General features: G+C 38.2%; 1 protein-coding gene across 1 annotated transcript; it reads right to left on the minus strand.

Moving 5' to 3' along the window:
* Nucleotides 1-13,677: 13,677 nt before the first annotated feature.
* On the minus strand, nt 13,678-24,205 carry crip1 (cysteine rich protein 1). The gene is made up of 5 exons (XM_088924623.1): nt 24,036-24,205; nt 17,533-17,627; nt 16,795-16,852; nt 14,176-14,228; nt 13,678-13,919 (listed from the first exon to the last, which is right to left on the minus strand). Exons 1-4 carry the CDS (start codon nt 24,073-24,075, stop codon nt 14,188-14,190), a joined length of 234 nt encoding a protein of 77 aa, XP_088780749.1. The 5' UTR covers nt 24,076-24,205; the 3' UTR covers nt 13,678-13,919; nt 14,176-14,187.
* Between the last annotated feature and the right edge of the window lie 1,027 nt (nt 24,206-25,232).

The following is a 25,232-nucleotide window of genomic DNA, read 5'->3' on the forward strand; positions in this document are numbered from 1 at the left end:
GTCCTTAGCAATGCTTCAGAAAGTCTGGGTGCAGATTTCTTATGAAACAGAAACCATTTAGTAATTACAGATTAGGAAAGTTGGATCTGTCTTCAGAAGCCCCAAGCACTGAGCCAGATTATAGTTTCCCCTATTAGTGATGATTGCAGTGCTATTTTTGCACACAGACCATCTGTAAGTTATTTTACTAATATTCAACTATCAGGAATAACAATTTAAAATGTTCCCCAAACTTTATTTGAGAGATGAGTGACATTAAGTTTAAAAGCAAAATATATGTACAATAACTGACATTTTTCAGCTTAATAGATCTGTGTATTAGACCTCAATCTGTGTTTGGTTGGAGGTAGAAGCGTTTCTTCTCAAGATCTCTTTAGCAATCCTTGGGATCTCCTATTGACAATAAAAACTGCCTGCATGTGGCTGATTAAGAGCTTGTGCTGTGGTTTTCACATAGCTAGAATTGCACCAGTGCAATTCTTCTACCTGCCTGTGTACGTTCAGCCACTGACACTGGTTTTATAATCACTAAAACTGAAGTGGCGTTACAAAACAAAACTTTAAAATGTACCTTCTTTCTTCTGTTCAAAGGGGGCTTTAAGGCATGTTTGATGTGTAGAATGCAGACCATTACAAATAAGTGTAGGAGGAATTTGGGAATATTTTTTAGGAAATTGTCTGAAGGAAATGCTGAGTGTTTCTGGGGTGCAGACTCTTTATAGGTTGAATATGCTGATATTCTTTCCATAATTATTCTTTTACTGCAGAAATAGCTGGAACACATATACTTTTAACATAGATTTTTCAACATATGTCTTCTTACAATTGTTTAAAATAACTGCCAGTTTTCCAGTGTGCTTTTGACAGTAATTAGCAACACCAATTACAGTTGTCAATATTATGTTGTCAGTTAGACCTGCCAGTATAAAGTCCTTCTGAATCTGCAGTTAGACATCTTGACAGCACATGGCAGATCCTTCAATGAGGAAGTCAGTCAGTGTCCAGCAAGCTGTGTCTGGGGCCTAGTTCCTGTCTGAGATGGATCCAGACTTGAGCAGTGTCCCAGGAGCTCCTTTGTCAAACATACAAAATGTTGTTTTTTTTTCAGAGAAGTGCGTCTCTGAAGAGTTTGTTTGTTTGAATCAATTTTTTTTAACTTTGTCTAAAGCATTGTGCTAACTATTAACTTCTCTGTATTAGATTAAATGTGCAGTTTTCTTCCATCTATGTTTAAATCTACTTGATGTTTTGCACAATTAAAAACAATAGCACAAATGCATCAAATCCTTTTGAAAGCAGGTTAAAAAAGCTGCCTAAAAGCTACAGATCATTAAGCAAAATGACAAGAATTTGAAATGTTTAAGATATCTTTGCTAGTCTATTCAACCATGGAATAGCTTCGTATTAAAATAATTTTCCAAGACGTACATGAAACGCAGAAATTGTTTGTTTGTCACCTTGACTTTCTTAATAAATATGAAGATAATTGGTCCATGAGAGCCCTGTTTGTTGCTACAAGGCAACATAATGTCTGAATTCAAAAACAATATGAGAATGAAGAGAAATTTCACATGCCCTCGGGCACAACAGATTTGTTTATCTAGTACAGGGAAGAATAGAAATGACTTTGATATATATATATATGGAATAGTCAGTCCTGAAAAAAACATGCCTTGTTTTCTGTAGTCAGTCAACTGTGAAACCAAACACAGACATAACACAAGTATTTGCATTGGATTTCCATCTTCAATCATTTACTTTAGTGAATCACAGCATCCTACTAATTTAAAAATAACATTTTTTTCACTTCTTAATCTTCTTACTTCCTAAAAAATATATTTATATTTCTTCTTGATTTTTTTACTTCCTTAGAGTAGGGTGCCTTGTCACAACATATCACACCAAAGCCTCTTTCACTAAATTGCTTGACTAATGTTTTATTTTTGGACATTCATGGAGCAGATAAAAGGGAAATTGAGAAAAGCTGGAACAACTAAATATACTTTACATAATCTGTAGCAACTTTCATGTGAGTGTCTGTTTTTCATTTAATCTATTCATGCATTGAACCTTTCTTTTTATTGAGCATGTCCTAATCAATTATTGTTGTTTGTGTGGCTGGGTGGTGTCTCCAATGCAGTTTTGACATATTGTTTGGAAATACAAAAAAGTATGAATGCCCCACTTATACACTCTTGAACAAATTCCTGTAGATTTTACAAGTAACAGATCATACCTTTTCCTCAGTCAGTTGTGATTTTTATCATTAAAGTGCTGCAAAGACAAGCATAAATATACAACTATAAACAAGTACAACAGTACAAAAATCCGAAAACCTGGAGGTATTAAAATGACAAAATAAAGAGGCTATTCAATCAGGTAATAAAATCAGGCCCTGACACCAGCCTGCTGTAAGCAAATAATAAAGATGAATGATTTCACCTAAAACATCTGGGAATACTGGCAAGTATGTTCTTAATTTTTTGTATTAGCACTAAATACCCACTATATAAACACACAATGCTACACAACACGCAATGGGTTATGATATTTACAGGTTTATGGGTTTCATAGCCCTGCCTTTTAGAGATGGCTCTGTACTCAAAACGCTAAACACTTTTTTGGTCCAAGAGAGGAACCTGAATCTTATTAAATATCATGGATCCTAACCAGGACTGAATCATCCTGTGTAAACAGATGTTCTTAAGTGAAGTGGAATCAATTTCCCCATTTTAACAATGGCACCACTAAAGACGGAACGCTTTAAGCCTGTGGATTGCACAATAAAGGAAGTCCTATAATAAACTCCTGACCTCATTCCGTGTTCAGATTACCAGGACGGAATCTGGATTTAAATCTGATTGGAAAGAGGAGCTCATGGCACAGCTTCTGATGACGAGGCTTGTCATTGAGCCTTACACACCAGTGTTCAGGTTAAAGGTTTCGACAATGTACATTTTACACACCTCTTTTCAGGCCAGAACTGAACAGTCTTGTTCCAAAGCACTGTAAAGCTGCCATGTGTGTCCGTATGAGACAATATGATTAAAGTCAGAAGTAAACACCAGGAATTTTTGTATGCTGGAAAATGTGTAAGAAGTATACAGATTCTTTTGAAACACTGACATGGTTTTAATCTGTGTGCTTTATATCCTTTTTTATGCGTTATTCAAAAAAGCATGTGAAATGGCAAGAGCTGTGAAAGAAGACAATCTCCAGAGCATGAAGCACAATGCAGACTAAATTCAAAACACATTTCACTCATGTGTTCCTCAGCGTTTCCCTTCTTCGGGTTTCAGAGCTGATTTAAGCGATGGAAGGAGTGCAGACTCACACTTGGGGGCATCACGATGGAGTGCTCTGAGATCAGTCTATCCATTCGCCATCGGCTTGGGGAGACAAACCCGCCCGGAGGACTTGCTGTTAATCACAAAAACACGGGCCCTTGTGTGCTCTGACACCTTGTCTTGACAGGAAATATTTTTTGATCGTACATTTGTATAGGCAGACTTTCAACAAAGAGCACCTTCATGCTGCATTAAATGAATGGGTGATCGTGATAATGTGCACTGTAACTTGTGGGAAATGGGGCATGACAAACTCAGCACTCAAAATCCTTACATGGATTTAGTGACAACACTTTTAAAAAATCTAAAGTTCTAAACTAAGTTTTTTAAAGTCAGTTTTTCGGCAATTAGCCTACTGTAAGACACAAAGTCAATTTCAAAAACAAAAATAGACTCAAAACCAATGTGTTGGTTTGCTAGCTAAACCTGTGTGTAGGCTGAAATGTCCTACGTATATTTACATGCAAAATGTATTGTTGTTTTTTATCAATTGTTGAAAGATTCATATACAACACAATGATGCCTTTTTTTTGTTACATTATATTCCGTGAGATCCTGTACACACATCTCAGTCACGTCTGACCAGAACATGTTGAGAATATCAGCAGTAATAAGGCTAATTCTTCCAGGCAGTTGCTTATTTGTCATTGGCAATCATCCATCTATGCACAGGAGCCAAGTCTTGTCCAGAGATGTCAACGTAAATCTGCTGAATTCCTACTTTCTGCTTAAGGTTTTGGATAACAAAGGCAGGGAAGCCAAGATCTATGATCTGTATTTGGCACTGATCGGAGTCTGTAATGTGTGAAAGATATTTTTGGCAATGAAGCTAAGCCAACCATGTCAAATAAACTACAAAGTAGTTAAGAAGTGACAATATTTTTGCTCTACCACACAACAGACCTCTTTTGAATATGTATCATTTGCAAACAAAAGGATATTACTGTCAGATTTCATGTTGTTTTCTGGGCATTAGCCTTCAATCAACATCTCATCAGCATCCGTACCATTTTTTATCTGAAAGTCCCGAGAACTGAGAGATAATTGATGTCCTTTTGGTGATTCTTGCTCATGTTATGTTTGGTGTGTTACCATTACTATAAATATTAGTTCCCAAATACCCTTCTGTTTCGTTTACTTCACAATGCAAACATTGACATCTAATCATTAATCATTCATAAAACTCATCATGCTTGCTGGGATAGCAATCACTATCCATTGCCTCTGAACTATGTGAAGCAGTCAGAAGATGGATGGATGGACAGAAAACCTATCATTTCTCATGACCAAAAATCCATGCAGAGCCTTTAGAAGTGTACACACCCAATCTCTTAAGCATCACATGCTTAATTGAAAGCATGTATATAGAGTAAATCTGGTTTACTCTAGAAGCATGTGTATGTACTGTGTGTATATCTTGTACGTGGCAATTGTTCCTTTTGTGGCAGGCTTAAAAAGAAGTGCACCTGTCAATCGCTTTTATACATTTTATAAAAAGAGCCATTCATTTAGAAATGTCTCAATCTTTTGTATCTATCATCCATTTTCTAACAACCTTATCCAATATAGGTTTGTGGGGGACTTGGGGCCTATCCCAGCAAGCAACAGGCATAAGTGTTACGGGTGCAGCTGGTGTCAATGAACTCTCATTATCCAATTTCCATTCCACACCCCTTCCTTCATGGCTCTGCATTGAATGAGGAAGCCTGGAAGCCCGCCTACCATTAAGTCGCCCTACATCCACAGTTTGAGGGCATAGGCCTCCTATTGGCATCCTGACCCGTCTGAGTCTGGGGCTCAGAGCGCCTGGCCTCGTCATCCTGTTTTTATTTCCCTGTCCCTGTACCGGATCCCGTTCCAGTTTTAAAATTTTGTCTTGTTTTCGTCACGGATGGATCACTTGGATTAGGGCCTGGACTTCGCCCCAGATTTCCCCCTGGACTCCCTTGGACTTGTTTCCCCCCCCGAGCACAAGAACTACGCACTGTAACATCCTGGGTCCCAGAAAGGCACGCCCTTGACCGTTCACTTCTCCGGGATTTCCATCGGTCTTTCCCAGACTGTCTATCGCAGGGTTCAGGAGCCCCCCGTACGGGGGGGGTACTGTTACAGGTGCAGCTGGCATCAATTAACCCTCATTATCCAGTTAGCCATTTGGACTCTCTTGGAGACCTGCGTAGGGTTCGTAATAACTCGCCGTAACAATAAGGCAGGATATGCACTGGATTGAATGCCATACAAAGACATAATCAAACAAATACTCACACCCAGGCCAATTTGTCCAGAAGCCAGTTAACCTGTTAGTAACTATTTGGACTGTGGAAGGAAACCAGAGCAACTGGAGGAATCCCACACAAACATAGGGAGAACACACAAACTCCATACACAGGGCACCCTAGGAATTGAAGTCAGGGCCCCAGTGCTGTGAGGCAGCAGTGCTAACCACTGCACCACCATGCTAGCTGACCTTTTGTATCCCTCGGAGGATTTTTAGTCAGCACACTTGACACTGCGAACAAGCCTGGAAATTTCAAAAAAGTAGTATAAAGGTGTTCCCAGTAACAAATATCTCAAACCTTAATTGTAAGTTGTATTAATACTAGCTGAGATGCACACCCTTATAATTAAGCTTTCATCTGGCACCCCTTTTAATATGAATTCCATGACTTATTGTATAATGAGGTCTTATTTTTGTAGCATAATTTATTCCATGGCAGAGGAAAACTAATAAAACCTAGATTGCATGTTGTATTTCCCAGAGTAATGTCTTTTTTTACGAGGGTAACGTAGGAAACATCCTGTCATAAAATCAGGGTAAATAAATGCCCTCATGTTATAGTTTTAGTTACTTCTAGAAGGCTGGCTTTAACAGTATTATGAGCACCCTAATTGGCATTGTTGAGACATTTGGATGCATTTAAATCTGAACCCTGTCATGACTTGAATATTTCACATAATGTTAGACAATCAATTTCTTCATAATACTAAAATGCACTTTTTTCATTTTGCTTTCCTAATTATGTCAAGGCTGAAAGTTAATGCTCCCGTTGCTCGTGTGACAGATCTCTGGCACCCTTCCAATACAGCGGGTATGAGCTGTTTTGAGTGGTACTTGGTGGTTGTGGTCAAACAGGATTTCTTAGCTGTGGTTGTTGTGTTTCATGAGGGAGTGGTGCTGTCAGTTGTCAAAAGACAGGTGAGAAAGTGGTGAGCCAGTACATGCTGTTTCAGTTCACATTGCAGCAGCACATCAGTTTATAATAATAATAATTCCTTACACTTATATAGCGCTTTTCTGGACACTCCTCTCAAAGCCCTCTACAGATAATGGGGACTCCCCTCCACCACCACCAATGTGCAGCATCCACCTGGATGATGCAACGGCAGCCATAGTGCGCCAGTACACTCACCACATACCAATTAACAGTGGGGAGGAGAACAGAGTAATGAAGCCAATTCATAGATGGGGATTATTAGAAGGGCATGATTGGTAAAGGCCAATGGGAAATTTGGCCAGGACGCCAGGGTTACACACCTAATCTTTTAGAGAAACGTCCTGGGATTTTTAAAGACCACAGTGATTCAGAACCTAGGTTTTACGTCTCATCCAAAGGACGGTGCCATTTTACAGTATATAGCCTCCTGCTAGCCCCATTAACACCTCTTCCTGCAGCAACCTTAGTTTTTCCCAGGAGGTCTCCTATCCAGGTACTGACCTGGCTCACACCCGCTGAGCTTCAGTGGGTAGCCAGTTGTGAATTGCAGGGTGATATGGCTGCTGGCCATGTGTATAAATTATGCCAGATATAAGAAGGATAAATATATATGTGTGATGAAGAGACTGGCACCAAGAACGTGGTTAAAGCATGGCTAGCTGAAATGACAACCCAGAAACACGGTGAAACCAGTTGGTAGCAGCTGTTTATCAAGTCTGCAAAGTCTTCCAAAGAAGATAATGTACAGATAATATATATGCACTACAGATATCCTGAGCTCTATTGTATACCATCATCCCCATAAGGTTTGTTATAACCTAGTTTATAGGGGTCCCCTATAAAATAGGGGCACAGAGTTGTGTGTCTGACACTGTGTGTCCTCTCTAGTTTGCCATTGTAAGCTTGAGTAAATAAAGTACATGGCAACGCTCATCTCTGTACATAATGTCAAGTAATTCCACTGTGAAGTTGTGTCTTAAAGACACAATAAGTAGTGGCACTTTGAATTTCAGAAGTGGGACAGAAATCCCTTGCTTACAGCTGGTGCCAGAACTGCTATTCAAGAACAAGGGTTGCCCTCCCCTGCCCTAGGATATGTCCAGAGATTGTGTTTTAGAGATCCCTCACCCTCTGTATATTCATGGCACGTGTATATTCATAGAAAGGCAACATCACATAACTGCACTTTGGAATACGGGTGCCTTTGCACCACTTTGAATTGAATCAGCTAATGCCTTGCATTGACAGATCAGGATTGGGCCCTTCCAAACCACTTCTGGTAATTTGATGTCCAGTTTCGACCTTCCATACAGTATGTTTTTAGTGGTTTCCGGAGTTGTCATTTTATGTGGGAAATACTTCATAAAAGCAAGTAATACATTTTTCAACACCCTATATATTTCAAAATATTTTGATTTAGTTTCAAATTGTGTCAGAAACAAATCTAAGTGTCTGCAAAACATTGGTGTGGGAAGGGAATAGCTTCTCTGTGTAATGACGTGCCCCTGAGGTGGGACTCAGTGCGGTCCAGGAGTGTTAGAGGACCCACTGTTACTGTTCCTACATTTCTTCAGGTCAACAACATCTGACTGGGAAGGGGTAATCGCAACATATAGAGCTATAAATTAAAACGGCGGGTACATTAAAATTTCACTTCACATTGCTTCCATGGAAAAACTGATGGGAAGACATCTTGCCAAAACACCAGCACCCTTAATTTATCAGCCTGTTCCTAATCCTGGAACTATGACAATCCAAATCCAGTCCAAATCCCCAACACATGTAGGCTAGGCCAGATGTTTTTTTAGATAGTCTGTATGAATGGTATTATCATAAAGTCTAGAGATGTTTAAAAGAACATAAGAAAGGTTACAAATGAGAAGAGGTCTTTTGGTCCATCAGCATGTTTGATAGTAGCTAATTGATCCAAAGATCTCATCCAGCTGTTTCCAGGCGGAATTCAGGGTATCAGCTTCAATAACACTGCTGGGTAGTGGTTTCCAGACTCTCACAACCCTTTGGGTAAAGAAGGTTTAACAGATAAAGCTATAAAGCTATGTTCTATAAAGCTTTAATAGATATAAAATTTGAAAATAATTTCAGCAGCTTTTTGGAATAAAACTCTGGACTGGTAGTGGGTTCCAGACCAAAATGAAAACACTTTGTAAGTTTAATGAATGGTCTATAAGTTGTCATTTGCTGAAGATGCATGCAGGCAGCAATGTGAAATATTAGAACAAGCCACAGCTTCCTGTAGATAGTGATAAAATCTTCTTTTAGGGTGAAATGATGTTTCCTGGGGCTCCAACTTACTGCATCCTTCCTTTTACTTACTTTCAAACTCATCTAAAGCACGAGTACAAGATCTACACCCTCCCTTCAAGAAAGTTGCATCCATCTTTCAAGTTCCAAACCGTGAAGTTTTATTTCACTTCTCATCAGTCCTGACTTTGGTTTTACGTTCACTTTTTTAAAGTAAAACAGAAACTCCATTCACTGCTTTTGTCAAAATGACATGCAAGGATTATTGCAACGGATTCACAGCAGCAAATTTCAAACCATCCATCACAGGCAAAAAAAAATAATCAAAATCTGCTTCTTAATTATTTGGGGAGACAAGATGACCCCGTTGTTAGCTGTGCTACCTCCTCACAATGCTGGGTTTCTGGGTTCAATTCCATGGGTGTTGTCTCCATGTTCGTATGTATGTATACATGTGTATGTAAATGTGTATGTATATCTGTATGGGTGTGTGTTTACAGTATACTGTATGTTGATGTGGTGATGTGTATGTGTTTGTGTATGTAGTGTATACTGTATGTGCAGGTATATCTGTATGTGATAATGTGCTGTCATGATAATAACCCTGCTCAGTATGAGATGAACCACAGGTTCGAACATTTATTGTCTGTGGTTAGCAGATAATCTGTGGGATTATGACTGAATGTGTGTTTCCTCCCACAGTCCAAACCTGCTGGTAGGATACTGGGATTCTGTTATGAGTGATGAGTTTGGCCCTGGTCTGAGTGTGTGTGTCCTGCAATGGACTGGTGTCTCATCCAGAGTGTACCCCTCCATAAGGTTCTGGCTCCCACCGCAGCCCTAAAATGGTTGTTGTTGTATGGGCACGCTGTGCAAAAAGGCACAGACAAAACGAGCACTTGAGAAAATAAAACTGAGAAAACAATTGGTAATATTCATTATACATCATTATACTTAATGAATATAATTGATTCATCACTTTATAGTCATAAGACATAGGAGGCCATCATGCTTTGCATTGACGTCAAATAAAAGCGAGTCACTGAGATAGCAGATAGAAAGTGGGATATCTTTTTTTCTGTAGCTTTCATGTAAATTAGATTTAATCTGAATGATTTGCAAAGCCAGATTAGTTGCACTTCCCTCCTTCAGTGCAAGTGAGTACTCAACAGGCTGGCTTTGACATGTCAAGGAAAGAACTACAAATTTGTTTGCATAACAAGCTTCACTTGTAATGAATGTGTTACTGAAGGAGACTTCACCCTCTTAGAACCTGGATAGGGTTCTGAGTTCTGCCAGGAGGATGGGAGGTTTGGTCTCTTGGCACTGTGGGGCTGTCCTGTTTTTGCGAAGTGGGGCTGTGTGGCTCTGAAGCCAGATTGTGACTTCTTATTTGATTCCCTGTGAGGGCCGAGCTGCTTGTGACACTGGCGCCTATTGTTTATCACTATCCTTGTGAATATGTCAAAACATATTGAGAGATCACGGTGCTTGCACTGAATTCCAAGGTTTTGGGTAGCTGATCTAGAAAGTTACAAGTCGGCTTTATTAATATTCAATGTGGCACTTAAAGTGTAAATCAAATCAAGTAACATCAAGTAACTCCTACAGGTCCTGATCTGAGGGACAGCTGGTTATTACCATCCTCTTAGACAAGTGAAATAATTTGTCATGCTCTTGCTCCAGACTTCTTAAAGCTCATTCCTGGCAATATAGCGTGCTTACAGATATTTTAAAACCTAAATATTTTGGTAACACATTTGTAGCATTCCGTGCCAAACATATGTATGACGCCCATTGTAGACAGGAAACCAAGATTCAACACAAGCTTTCAATAAAAGGCCTGCTTATCTTTGTTATTTCAGTTTGTAATTAGTCCGAAATAATAACACGAGAATCTCTGAAGCCAAAACAAGTGTGCGCAGTCCTGCTTGAAGCTGTGTTTTAAGAGCAAGTAGTTGTTGTGAATTATGGGAATGAATATTATGAGTTCTCATCTTTTCATAATGTTTGGAGGCAGAACTGTCTAAACAGACTTCTAATTCTGCTTTTACATATACGTACACATACATAGGCCCATTTCACCTGTCAAACTTAGCTATACCCCCTTAATGATCCCTAACACTGGTGAAGCTGCTGTCCATGGCTGTTAACTTTGATATACTGGAAATGAAAATGGAATTGGAATTCTTTTAGAAGGTTTAGTCTCCAAGTGCAGTGAAACAGTGAGAGATAATTCATGTTCATTCATTTCCATTTCATAGCGACTGCTTGCTTAAAAATACAGCACAAGCTTAAAAAGAGTTCCTTGTTAGACAAGTCTGTCAATGTGTCTGTCTACCCAGCTGCTAAAATGACAGTGACCTTTTTTGTGTCACTTTTTTAGTGTGTGTTGCATTAAATGTATTTTAAAGGTTAGTTGAACTTTGACTGTGTGATAAAAAAGTAGTTTGTGGATGACTAGGATTGTGTTGATTGCAAAAAATAATTCCCTTGGTTTACTCAAGTGAACTGCTTAAAAACCAAACTGCTTCATTTGTTATTGTGAGGCTGAATATACCTTTTTTTGGTATATTTTGAAGTTTTTTGGGTGTTATGGGAATAAGATTTGGTCAGACAACAACTGATAAGGAGAAGATTATCATCTGCTGTTAGATTTGATAGAGATCTGTATGCCTAGGCTTACAGAAAAAAATTCTGATTGCAAAATGCAATTTTCTTCAGTCCATCCGTGCTTAAAGGTTGAGGCCCTATATACTATAAATTGGATGTAAGGATTATGAAAGCCTTGTAATCAGTTTCAAACTGCTTGTTAGATCTCTTCAGAAACAGATGGTGTAGGCCTTATCCGTGTTATAGATGGTATGTGTCCAACTGGGAGTTTTCCTTTCACTCCTGAAGATGGAGAGCAGACAGTGCAGCTCTTTGTCAGCGTGTCGCCACAGGAGGACAGCCGTGGGAGTTTTGAGTTTTGTTTCTGTCTGTAGCCATGGTCTCTTCAGGCTTATGACAGCAGCTCCAGCAAGCAAGGGGGCTCTAGTCAAAAATGAAAATGCAGTGGAAACACAAGGCCCTCAGAGAGTTGGGTATTTTTGGTCATTAAAGAACCGAAACAACTGTGGCTTATGTTGTCATGAGAGACCATTTGTTAAACTTAACATTCTATAAGAGGCACTGGTGAGGGGAGCAGAGGTTTCTGAATGCTTTTCACCATTACTGAAACTCTTGAAAAAAAAAACCCAAATGATTTTTAGTTAGAATTGTACAGAATGGCATTCTCTCAATTAATCTTTACCCTATATAAGTAGACACATTGACTTGTAATAAGACAAAAATCAAGATAATATGCATTCAAATTTTAATTAATATTAGATTTCAAAAGCTATTTTCTTGAACACAAGTTGCATTTAGCATACAAAAGAGCACCATCGCTTACTTTCACCAACGTGGCTTGCAGATTTTAATCAAATTTGAAAAGACTCATCAAATTATGTTATAAAGCCACAAGATTGCTTCAAACATCTAAATGCAAATGATAGTCTGCAGATTTAAATTGGGGAAGGGAAACTCCACATCTTGAGGGATTTATAGGTAGTTTTCAGTTAGCAGATGAGTGACAACTAAAAATGTGATTTGATTAAGGTGCGAGTTGGAAAAACAGAGAACTCTGCAGCTTTGGATGACTAGGGTTGTTCATCCCAAGCTTAGTTGCTTGCAGTGGTTTTGTAGCGGCTCGAAGAGAAAGCAGGAATGTTACATTACCAGTTTCACACACAGCCATGTTGTGAAAGCCAATACCCTAGAGTCTTTCAAGGAACGGCTGGATGAGATCCTGGGTTCAATTAGTCACTAACTCCCTAACTGGCTAGATGGAACAAATGGCTTCCTCTCCTACCGGTTCTTATACTTTTATGTTACAGAATCAGATTAGAAGACCATTATTATCCCAAACCTGAGAAATTCATTACATAGGTGTTTGGCCTCCAGAACTTTACTGTAGTTATTGTTCTTGGTTAATGCCAAAGATTTGACATTTTCTGGCTCCCTCAGATTGAAGACAGTTCTGACATGGGATTTAGACATAGATTTACATTAAGGTGCACCTTATTCAAAAGGATATCATTAGAAAAGGCAATGCATTTAGGAGCTGTTTTACTACAGTATTATTTTATACTTTTGTACATACTGTATCAAGAGCAGCTGTATGGCTATGGTGTTATTATTTCTCACCCACTGATGATTAATTATTAATTTTTTTCTACTTCATACACCATGTGTCGCAAAAAAAACTGATTTGATCAACTGATTTTGTTTATTTGTGAAGACCGCTTTCCATTAAACAAGGGTAGTAAATTGCTGTTAGTGAACATGTACAAGAAACAGTTCTTCTCTAGTGTGACCATTCAAATCTTGCAGGACAATCTTGAAAGATTTAATGTGGGCAAGGGGATCCCCGCTGAAGATACGAGGCATCTCCATGCACTTGAATGCTCAACACTGCCTTCTGGATAATAATTTAGCTCTTTGAGTTGGTGGCTTGCCCCAGTACCAGCCTGGATTTAAATATAAAATAAAAGAGAAGGGAGAGAGGTAAGCTTCGGGCGCACTTTATCTTCTGTTTTGAAGATGGTGGGACTCCACTCCTTGTGATAATGCAATCTAGTAGAAGCCTTGTTTCGTTTAGCCAGGCAATCTGTCCTTTCAACACATATAACACATCAGAATGCAGACAAGCAGGCATTACTGACTAGTTTTGTTTACTGACAGACAGCTCGCACTTCCAGGACAGTAACAGTTTGTATCTTCCTTTCCTTTAAGATTTCAAAAGAATTAAAACAAAGAATACCAACGTCGTGACAATGCAAACCCATTTTATTTAGAAAAGAGAACAATTCAACTTTACTGCAAACACTTCATTCCAGTTGTCAGTGATCAGAACAATGTGGACGGAATATTGCAAGTCCTACATCTTTGTAAGGAATACAGATTTCGCTAAATTAGATTAAAAGGCCCAGTATGTATAATGATTTAAAAATAAAGGTTTGCTGAAAGTTGCCTTCTTTCCACCTTCTGAATTTTAACTCCTGCGGACAACCTGAAAGAAGAGCAACATGTTTAAATGTTAAAAGAAGGCAGACACCTGTGCACAACTTTCAGTACATCAGTCCAATTCATCCTGCCTTTATTCTTGTATTTGATTCAAATAAAACCGCCCAGATATCTCATCAGCTGTAGTAACCTCCTCCACAACTTCAGAACCTCAGGTCATCTTCGCTGTTAAACACATGAGTATGCTTGCACAGCAGCAGGAACTAAAGCTGTATCTCAGACAATCACAGCACAGCGTTTACCTGCATTGTGGTCTATTTGAATGTATGGCTTTCAGTGCCTCCGCGTCCGAATCCTGAAAAGGAAGGGAGAAGAGTTTGTATTTGTAGTCGGCGAGCAGGTGAACTGGTGGATTCCAAAACCCTTTGAAACACTCAATGAATAAGCTGTACAATAGAACGTTTTTTTAACAAGCCTACGTAACAGTGGAAACTTCAGATCTGCATTCTTCAGAAAAGAGAGGGTGACAGAGTTTTGTGATATTAACTAGACTTTGCAATGTTTACATGATACCATTAGTCATATGTCAGCGCATTCCTACACATGCATCACTAAATACTTATAAATGACATATTAAATGCCTAACAAGTTCCTACACACATCACTAAATACCTACTCTACATGAATTGTGCTTTAGGAGAAGTTCCTTAATCTGACAGATGGCTTGTTATGATCAGGTTTCACATATACTGTAGGGTTTGTATGACATCTTTTGATCTCACTTTCAGATGTGTGATGGACACCTGCTATCTTTAAATTCAGAATTCAATTTTCCAGATAATTTTATTGTTATCCTAATTGACTTGGTATCCTTCTGTTACATCTCCTAGCAACAGCCAGCCGAGACAGTGTTGCATGATAACCGGGATCAGACAGTATTAGATAAGGAATCAGGAAGTGTGGGTCAGTGGTTTATTTTTAGTTTATCACCTGTCCCAGTAATCCCACAGTGGCATTGTGGAGATGTGGAAAAAAATAATAAGGATGACTGAATTGTAACGCACTAACATCACATTTTATTGGAAAGGTACCAGGAAAAGAATGGACTCTCTCTCTCTGACCTTACAGAGAGTAACCTAGAATCACGCTTCCTTGCCTCCATAGCTCAAACATACTGTTTAATTCCCACTTCAGTGTCATCTACTAGTAATTTATCTCATACATGAATGTCATTGTTAAAGTGGTGAATATTGCCACTGTATCTTCAATACATATAGCTAAAATACACTGATCTGGTCACTCAGCATGCTGTAGACCAGGGGTTATCAGTCTGGTCCTGGGGACCCAGTTTCATTTCAGATGAGCTCTTTACTTAACTGAAACATTAACTCAATTAACAGGTTACATGACGTGGAAGCTAAAAAAGTCTTTGTTTTCCACTCAGACGATGCTATGCTAAAAAGGCAGCCTCCAATGTGCATTGGAACTGAAAACAATTAGAGTTCATTTAACAATGAATCCTGTTATTAAAGGGTTACAATAAGGGTTTAACTAGCTAACAGGGAGCTCAAATGGAAAAAAAACAGCAGGTGTGTGGGTCCCCAGAAATATAGTTGGACCCCCGCATCTTACTTATACTTTTTTCATTTTACAAGTATAATGTTAAAAATTGTGCCGTCCAATACAGTGCTTGTTGGCAGAGAAAATATTTTATATGTATGTGTGAGATCTCTTAGTTATAAGCAGTTTTTCGCTTTAGTGAACTGATGACAGCATGATTCTTTTTGGATTTTATTTTTCTCCATCCATTAGGATCTGCTTCAAAGGACAAAGCATAAATGAGGAATATCAGCAATAAAAGCAGAACTTGTAAGAGTCCTTGACGTGGATCATACTGTAGCACAACTGGTTTCTGGGGTTTCCTTCCAAATTGGGCTCAGCAATTTCCATTCCACTCCGTATATCCAACACATAGACTGTTTAATCTTGACTTTTTCTCATCATTCCGATCAAATGAACCTGCAGTGCTACAATCCCTATACCATCAAGTGGGGAAGACAATAGTGCATTGAAGTGTGTAATTGTTAGATCCTCTGCTATTGTTCATGCTACAAGCCTTCTAATGCCAAAAGGACAGTTTGGACCAACTAGAAGACTGAAGCAGCTCTCACTGGGAGAACTCCAAGATCAGAGGTGCCCAGCAAGTCACAGGGCATGGCAAGGATAATCCAGGCTGACAATAGCCCACCCAGGGAAAAGAGGGTACTGAAAGACATCAATATCACTGAAGAATCACCTGTTGCAATCTCCAACTTTCACAAGACAGGCAGTGAAAGGGACTTCTGATTGGACAGAAAAAAAGCAGGATCCCTTTTAAGAGTATTTCGTCTAAGGTGACTTTACAGAAACATCTCTCTCCATTTATCTTCTCCTGCATGTCATGTCATCCACTGGCCTGGTCTCCAAAATTCTGGATTAAAAGATGATCTACCCACACTGTACTTCTGGCACATGACTTGCATACTTGCTGCCTCTGTAAAACGCCTCAGTTATATCCTGAGGGGAGCGTAGGTGTCAGCAGACATTTTCACGTAAATATGGATTTGTTCTGGGTTTTTTCTGGCAGAGGGATGTGATCAGTGCTTCTATTTTGTTCTTGATTTCCTCATGGTGTATCATTAACAAATTATTTGCAACTGTCAGTTGCCATGATTAAGTGAAATGGCTATTCACAGAAGCACATCGACAAAATACAATAACCTGTCTATTTTCACCTACTGTCTTTTTGCAGACCTTTTGATTATTATGCTTTATGATATCTTTTTAAGGTTAAAGAGGTAGATCCTTTCTTGAATTCCCTCATCTGATTGTGCCCCTATATTTGTTAGGATTAATTATTTAAGAGAAATAAAACCACATACCTTTTGGCCCAAAGAGTGCCGAGTAACAGGGAGCATTACAGTAGGGCTTCCCCTCATGCTGGAAACAAGATTTAAAGAGAAAAAAAGCAATTAATGACCTGTACATTATGAAAGGTATCACAAATGAGAGGAGGCCATTCAAATCATTCTTGCATGTTAGGTTGCTAGTGGATTAATGATTCAAGAATTCCATAAAGCCATTTCCTAAAGAATTCCCCAATTTAAAAAAAAAGTAAGAAAGAGATTTCTATCTCTGTGACATCTTTTTATAATTGGTTGCAGGCTGCTTGAAAACCTAGGTATTATATTAAGCTCAGATATTATTTTGATAAAGTAGAAAATCTCACCCATGGTATAGGAGACATTTTAGGTGAATCTTAGTGAAATGAAGGAGTCTTTCTAAAAACTTTCTGGTTTACAGCTTAGTTGGGAGTTGTGAAAACATGCCCGCTTCAAGCAGTTTTCTGCTTCAGCTAGACTGAAGCACCTCAGCTAAGGAAACTGTCAGAAGAGAAGACAGTTCTGTAGAACCGCTCAGGAGCTGGTCCTGCTCACACTTAAATTAGATAGCCTGTTTAAAGTCTGTGCTATTTACGGAGAAGATCTTAGATCATCTTAGCTTAAGTAGTTCTTAGACCAATTTTGCATGAAATTTAGTTTTAAACGGTGAGCATATTCACAGTATTTTTGCCATTTTGTCATTACCTGAAACTATAGGCTCCTACCAGTAGGACCTACCTCTGCATGAGAGCCTGGAGACAGGGTCTTGTTACATTTCTCACATTTCAGACAGGGTCTGTGCCAGTCTTTGCCAAGGGATGTCACTCTCTCAGCTGCAAAGGTGCAACACACAAATGGAAATTAAAAATTATGCACCATACAATCCTCACCAATAGCATTTTGCTTATCCGTGCTTTCATCATCTTTGACACCAAGCTGCATAAAGGAAAAATGTCTATTGCAGGTGGAGAAAAGAGGGAGATTCTTGTGTGAACTATGTTTCTCAGAGAGTAATGGGGAATGACCTGCCATCCTCTGTCAGCTGACCAATTGGAGAAAGACTACTGGTCAGGTGACATTTAAACACCAGGAAGCAGAGTCTTCAATTGTCAGTCAATATCTCCTGTTGACCACTGCTGGCTAGCAAGCTAGCAGAGCCTCTGTTATGTGCAGCACTGAGGAGAAAGGACCAATTACAGTAGGTGACTGAAGAATAGACCCAGGCTGAAGCATGAGTATCGAATTATAATCATGACTATGATTACGAAGCCAGTATGTGGTTTACCTACCTGGCTATTTTTATGCAGTAGGAGTTTGGATAGAGTTAGGTTTTTGTTTCTCTGTGTTTTTATGGGGGGGGGGTTCTGTTATTTCCCACACTGTAAAACAAAAGGAGCACTATCTTTTCAACCTTATGGCTCAATTTGTGTGTCTGTCTCCCAGAGACTCGCCAGTTCAAAGATTCTGTTATAGCATCATGCCCCTTGGTATGCCACAAAACCATCCTATCTTCATGGCATATAGCAGTAAGTCATGTACATAAAGGCAGAGGTTTGTCTGTGATATTGTATGATTGAGGCTTAGTAGCGGTATGTGGTGCAATTAATTTTTCATGGTGTGATTATGAATATCATTAAATCCACTCATTAACACTGTGTTTTTGAAACTAAGTACTAATATTAAATTTGTAAAACTGCAGAGCTCTTCCAACCGAAGAAAAAGGATAATGAAAAGTCCTAAAATAACTTGGCTTACCATCCACAGCAAAGATCATATTAACCTCAGTCAGTAAAGGTGGCAGAAAAATGTCACCATTCCGGCCTCTGCTGCCATAAAATTATCTTGTGCTTAAAAGCCTGGGCTGAAAAAATGATATATCACATTCCTTTAACAAACTCCAGTACTAGGTTTGGTATTTGTGCACTTTGTTTCCTGCAATAAAGATATATTGTTCTTCTGTAGGACTTGCGTATGATTAGGGAAAACCATGGTTAGAGACAATGCATTGATCTATCATTAGATTTCACAGCATATAAACTATTCTCAAGAGCCTGATCAGACCTATGGCTGGTGGAAAGGGTGGCTTCCCCTCTTCAGAATCTAATGCAATTTTTTTTGGTCCTTTAGCAAAGCAATTAGCAAGGACAGAGTTCTAAGCAACGTGGTTCTTGGAAGACACTCTCCCTGAGGAATTATTTCCATGTCAAAGCCTAACAAAAAAACATGTTAATCTACTGCACACCGCATTTGTATGGATTTTATGCCTATGAGAAGGTGAAATCTGTCTTGTGCCAAAATAATTTCAAACATTCAGTGATAAGATTGGATCCCTTTATCATGGTTATCATTATCAGCATTACAAACGTGAATTATCTCAAGCTGCGATAAAGTTCTGGCAATTTATTTAGAGTTTTTCATAGAAAAGAAAACTGCTGCCACTGATTTCATACTGTATCCATGAGATTTATCTACTTAACTGTGTTTGGTTTGGTGTTCAGAATTGGTAAACAAATAGAACAAAAATCTTTAAGAGGAAACTCCTCTCCTGCCCATTTTAAAATAAAATTCAATTAAAAAAATGAGCTTTATTAACATGACATGTCAGAAAGGTCAGAGCTTTTGGATCAAAACAGGGTAGTATTACTGGACACAACATGGAGCAGCAGCCCATGTCTCATTGTGGGTCTGGCCACTATCGCCATTGTGTTTAGATAAGCACATCCTGGGGCACAGGAGGGTGTGTTTTGTGTTTATAGATCTTGAAATTGCATTGGATTTTGCCTTGGGTGGTTGCTCATCTCCCTTAGTCAGATTTATATTGTACCAAGATCCCAAAGAAACACAAAGGGTGGAGTAGTCTATAGTCCATTATAGTCTGGAACAACCCATTCTGAAGTAATCATTTCCAACCCCCCACCCAGTGTCCCAACAAGATCTACTGCCCTCTTTTACAGCAGGGTGGATATCAACCTTAACACACAATGAACTGAAAAAATATAAAAGCAAATTCCTGAAGCATGTCTCCTTCAGCGCCACCTAAAAGTCCTTGATACTAACTCATTATGCTACTGCTACAGTACAGCTTATTGGGCTGGAGAGGAATTTATGTATTTATTGAAAGCACAGACACTCCTGTGTCTTCTGGTTTCCATTCTCAAACAGTTAAGCGTATTAAACTCTTAACTGCACCAATTGTGTTTTCTCCATTATGAGTTTAATTTCTGAGAAATATGAGCCAAACTGTTTCAGCTCAGTTTAAAATTTTTGTTCTGCTTTAGGTGGGTTTGACAGTGCCAAACCTTCTCATAATCAGTATTCGTGGTGCTGCATGAGCCCGCTAGTTTGATTAAACCAAGTCAATGAAACAAACCTAAATGAGAGAAGTGTATACAGGCACCAGGGTTCAAGCTAAGCGATAACGTGTTTCACAGTCTAAAAACTGAATCAGTTTTGAAAATAAAAGCAATTTAAGAGCTAAAATAATTAAATCCAGTTGGGAAGAAAACCTGAAGACACTGGAAAGTTAATCCATTTACATAGGGTATCTCTTGCTCTAAGCAAGGGTTATGAGTACCTACCACTCTGTGCAAGATATAATACTTTAAGGGCAATACTCTTGAGGCAAATTTCAAATAAAATATTTGAGCCCTATGGCTGGCGGTGGTGTCATTGAATGAAAGCTACCCCAACAGTTGGCACTATTTGTTCTATATGAAATTTGCTGTGGAGGCTGCAGTGTCAAAAGATGAATGGTCTCAAGAGGTGAGCATGGGCATGAGAAATGATTCCGAGTTGTACACTCGGAAGTGTAGCAGAAGTACCGTATAGCAGGACAATGTAAAGACACTAAATTCATTCACCACAGAAATGTATCTGTTAAGCAGATGACAGTGGCATCCCCAGTGATATTACGGATCCTTCCAAAAAAACACACTCGATCAAAACCAAATGGTGAACCATTCATTCACCCCCAGGCTGGACAGGCTCCAGAAGACAACAGGGGAAGCTAATGTTTTCAGCAGACATGTGCTGCATTTTACCCCACAAAAGTTATTTCTGAGCTCCAAGTTCTTCATGCTGAGTATAATGCCATTTGATTTCATGTTATATTGTGACTTGCACAATCTTAATTATGCTTCCTTACAAAGTACTTTTTAATTGTTTACTTAAATAAATTAATTAAGGAAAAGACACCCTGCTTTCCGGGGACAAAATAAAGTGAAAAGACACGAGAGCATTTGTTCACATTGCTAGATAGAAAGACTTCAGAAGCCATTAAAAGTTCTGTCAGATTAGTCCTAGCCAAGCCCTAATGTACAAAACAGGAAAATCGCTTATATTCTGCTTATGAATTCTTTCAAAATATTTTTCAGCTCACTTCCAGAAGATTTCAGTGGCAATACTCTTGTATTAAAGACAACACAATATTGTTTGACAATAACAGAATCAGGATTTATTTTAAAGGTCCAACATGCATCCTGCTTTGCATATGCATCAATGCGTAATTAAAACAACTCATCTTTGTATCAAATAAAGAAAAATGCCTGAAATTCCTAGCTGTCAGACCTGTACTATAAACACTGTTAGTAACTTTTCACCATCAGTCTGTGGGCACAGCAAACAAAATATGTTTAAGACATGCATTTAGCAAACCTCAGCTTTATGCCTCTGGTTTTATGCCCAAATGTCAAAACAATTTGAGGTCATCTAATGTTGCAATCAAAGTGAATTAGAGTTTTTTCTTTTCTCTTAATTGACAACCTTTGTAGATGTTCCAAAACCTGGAAGAATTTAAACAGAATCCATCATTTAACCATCAATTCAGAGATCTTGTGTTACTATGCTTTGAAAGTGAGAAAAGGTCCATTTTTTTTTCTCACACAAGAAAGTTCCATGGATAACAAAATCCTTTTCACATTTTGGAACTGTGCACTACCATTTCTGCATCTGCTTATTAGAGCCTTCCTTACCAATGTTCGTGTGTTTATGAAAATACATTTGGAAAAAAAGACAAAGCGTAAATAGCATTTCCTTTTTTTGTTTGTGAACACTAATTTGAAAGCAAGATGTTTCTGGCTTAATAGCAGTTCTCATGTTCTCATGTAAGTTCTCAAGTAATTTCACTGAAGCACACAGTACGTTCCCCAGGGTATTTCCAGCAGAGGAACAAAGCACCTCAATCTCGAGAGCATTTGAATTCCATTTTCATATCACACTTGGTGAACAGGAGTCTTACTATGTGCTGGAACAAAACTGTCTCTCGCTGGCAATATTTTTAGCTGTTACAGTATATGGCAGAAACACAGGGACTCTACCTCACCTAACGGAAAAAAGTACCATCATTTCCAAAGCTGAATAAGTCTTAGGGATTTTCAGCATATATTGGTAATGTTATGTTATTTGTTATGCCAACAGATTATACTTTGCAAATCCACATAAGATGAAAAGAAAGGTAATACCCACTCCCTAGTTTTGAGTGCATGATGGTGAATTTAATGTCTTCATTTTAACCTCCAGCATTCTGAGCACTTTGAGTGTTATATTAGAAAAACAATAAGAAAAGTATATTTCTTGAGGGCCTGAATATGAAAAAAAACTGTACTGTTTATTTGCAAAAACATATTTTTTCTGAATAAAATGTAAAAACAGTGATCCCCATATTTTTGTACCAGATGAATTGCACTGTAGTGCACATTGAATTAAAATGCATGAAATTTGTGGTTTGGGTATTTAAGTTTGTATAAAATTTTGGAAACGTGCCACAAAAAAAGACACATTATTGACTAATTTTATTGATGACTTAAATGTTATACATACGAAATCGATGTAAATTAGTAAGCTGTACCATGAGTGAATGGTACATCTTACTGATTTAAGTAATGGTAAGATGCATGCAGGGGATGTCTTCAAAAACTTGGTGTTGGGCAAGTTCACATTGTATATGGAATACATATTCATATACATATACATTGTAGTCCATCATGCCCCTCCGTCTCATAAGAAAAATATGTACAGTATATGGGTAAAATGACACAAACCACCAGTTTAAGTAACTGCAAACTGTGCCTTTAATTATGAAAAGTCCAGTTTCTGGAGTAAATGCACATGAAATGTACTTGATTGCCTGTACTTCGCAGAAGGTGAAGGTCTATACAACATACTGTACGGTACGTGCCGTGCCTGAAGAAGCGCATTAGTCAATATATAAATATCTACAGAGACCGCTGCATACTACAGAAGGCTGAAAATCCCATCAAGGATAGAAACACACAGTGGAACACTGTTGACCAGATGTTCTGGAATGATCGATTTAACTATTGTCCAAGAAAATTAACCGAAACTGGGTGTGGACACTCCAAACACTGCTCATATTTACTTACTTAAAATATCTGATTATGTGTCATGTGAATGAGTTAATTGTTAAGCCTGTATGATATTGTTCACTTACAATACCTAGTATGAAAGGTTGCACATATATAACCACACAATCAGCTGCTCGCTGACAAGGATAGATCCGTTCTTTTTTAAGAAGAAGATTAAATATTAGGATTTTGATTGTTCTTGTGATTCTGCGTGATTGTATTAGAATTAGTATAGCTTTTAAGTCTCTGAAATTGAATTACTGCTGGTATTAACTGTGATGCCTATAAAAATTCAATGTGGAAGAATTTGAACATCTTATTTACAATTTGCCTTAAGTGTTGTTTTTTAAAAAACAATATTTAACCATTAAAACCCGTAACAAATCGTGCAAATCTAGTTATTATTAAAAAAAACATGAATTCTTACTAAAATTCACTTATTTTATTTTCATACATACACCTTTTCCCCAATATTCGTGCACATTTTACAATAAAGCTTTGTGTGCTGCTATTGTGAAACTATTTCACAAGATCGCACAAGACCGTTAATTTCCTCACTTATCTCACGCACAACACTCTGACATTATAAAGCACAAACATCATAAAAAGCACAGTATGACCAGGTCTTTAGAAGTACACAGCAAGCATACTGTACCTTGTTACAGCCTAACTTTTTAACATTTTACGGAGGATGTCAACAAGGCACGATTTCATTGTAACAGCTACAAAAGCTTTGGTTATTTTTGGACCAATGCAGCTGTATTCTTATTATACAGTATGCCGCACGCCACACTAATTAACTAGGAGAAAAAAAAGTTTTGAACTGTTCAAAAAGCACCATAAGAAATACTGCGGTAAAATTAAAAAAAAAAATCTTACCAAAATACACTTCTTTCTGGCACTTAGGACACTTGGGCATGTTTGCAAAACTTGCTGATGTCTTGTTATGAGTTAAATATCCGCTTTTGAAAAGCGCCAAGGTACCTGTCTGAAAACCACGCCTAACTTGCTTTAACCATGCAGAAAAATCAACCCGTCCCCTCTTATTTATAGTGCGAGGAAGACAGTTTGCACACGGGAATAGCTAAGAGAGGGAGAGGCTTAAACTTTTTCTGCACACGACCCTGTGTAAACGAAGCCAGAAAATATTAAAAATGCAAAATTTGTTCATTTAAAGTAGAATATAGGAACCGGCCACAATCAAACAGCGGAAAGGGAAGATGCAGTACTTGTGTGCTAACGACTGTTTAGAAATGAAAGTGCTGCGCAGTGTTAAAACGAAACCTGGCAACAATTGGTTTCATAGGTACTATATATGTATTAATGTTGTAAGATAGCTATCAAAAGGGTTTAAATATTCCCACCCTCTAGTTTTAGCAGTTGCCCAGACTTAAAACAATCGTTTTGACATTCGTTTCAACTTCCAGTTCAAACTTAAAGTATCGTTATACTGCTTATTATACATTTCCATAAGAGTAGGGGTGCACTAATTAACGGTTAGACAATTTTTTTGAAATTATATTAACGATGACGTTTTTTATTTTATTTTTTATCTGGAGAAAAGCCTGCAGCGCTTTTAGATACATGTACTGGTCCTGCAAATTTGCAATTTCATGTTTTATTAGTGAATTAAACACAGTGGCGAGTATTCAGTCTAGACTGTAGATCTTGTTTCTGTCTCTATGTATGACATTTTTTGTTTTCAAGAACAAGAATTATTTTGGTAGTGTGTGGTAACCGATTTATTTTCTTTAGCTATGATTTGACATTCTGTACTTATCAGGAAATGGGTGTTGTCAGGAAGTGGTTTCGGCACTCGTAGACCAGAAAGGAATTGAGTGACAATGTATTAGTGGGGACTTCCAGGGTCATGCCCTGTCTCACCTTTGCACATGAGCTTTTTTTAGTTGGGCAAATACTACACTTTGGTGGTATCCACAATATCAGGAAAATGTGGCACTACACTGTATTTATTAAGAAAAAAAAATACTGTTTTTGAAACATCTGTTAAAAAAAATCTTTGGGGAAAGCCCCACCTGAGTTTCTGAAATATGCTTTCACTTAACATTTTAGCTG

This window comes from Atractosteus spatula, chromosome 9, assembly GCF_055471065.1.
Source record: "Atractosteus spatula isolate fAtrSpa1 chromosome 9, fAtrSpa1.hap1, whole genome shotgun sequence".
In the NCBI taxonomy this organism is placed as follows: Eukaryota; Metazoa; Chordata; class Actinopteri; order Semionotiformes; family Lepisosteidae; genus Atractosteus; species Atractosteus spatula.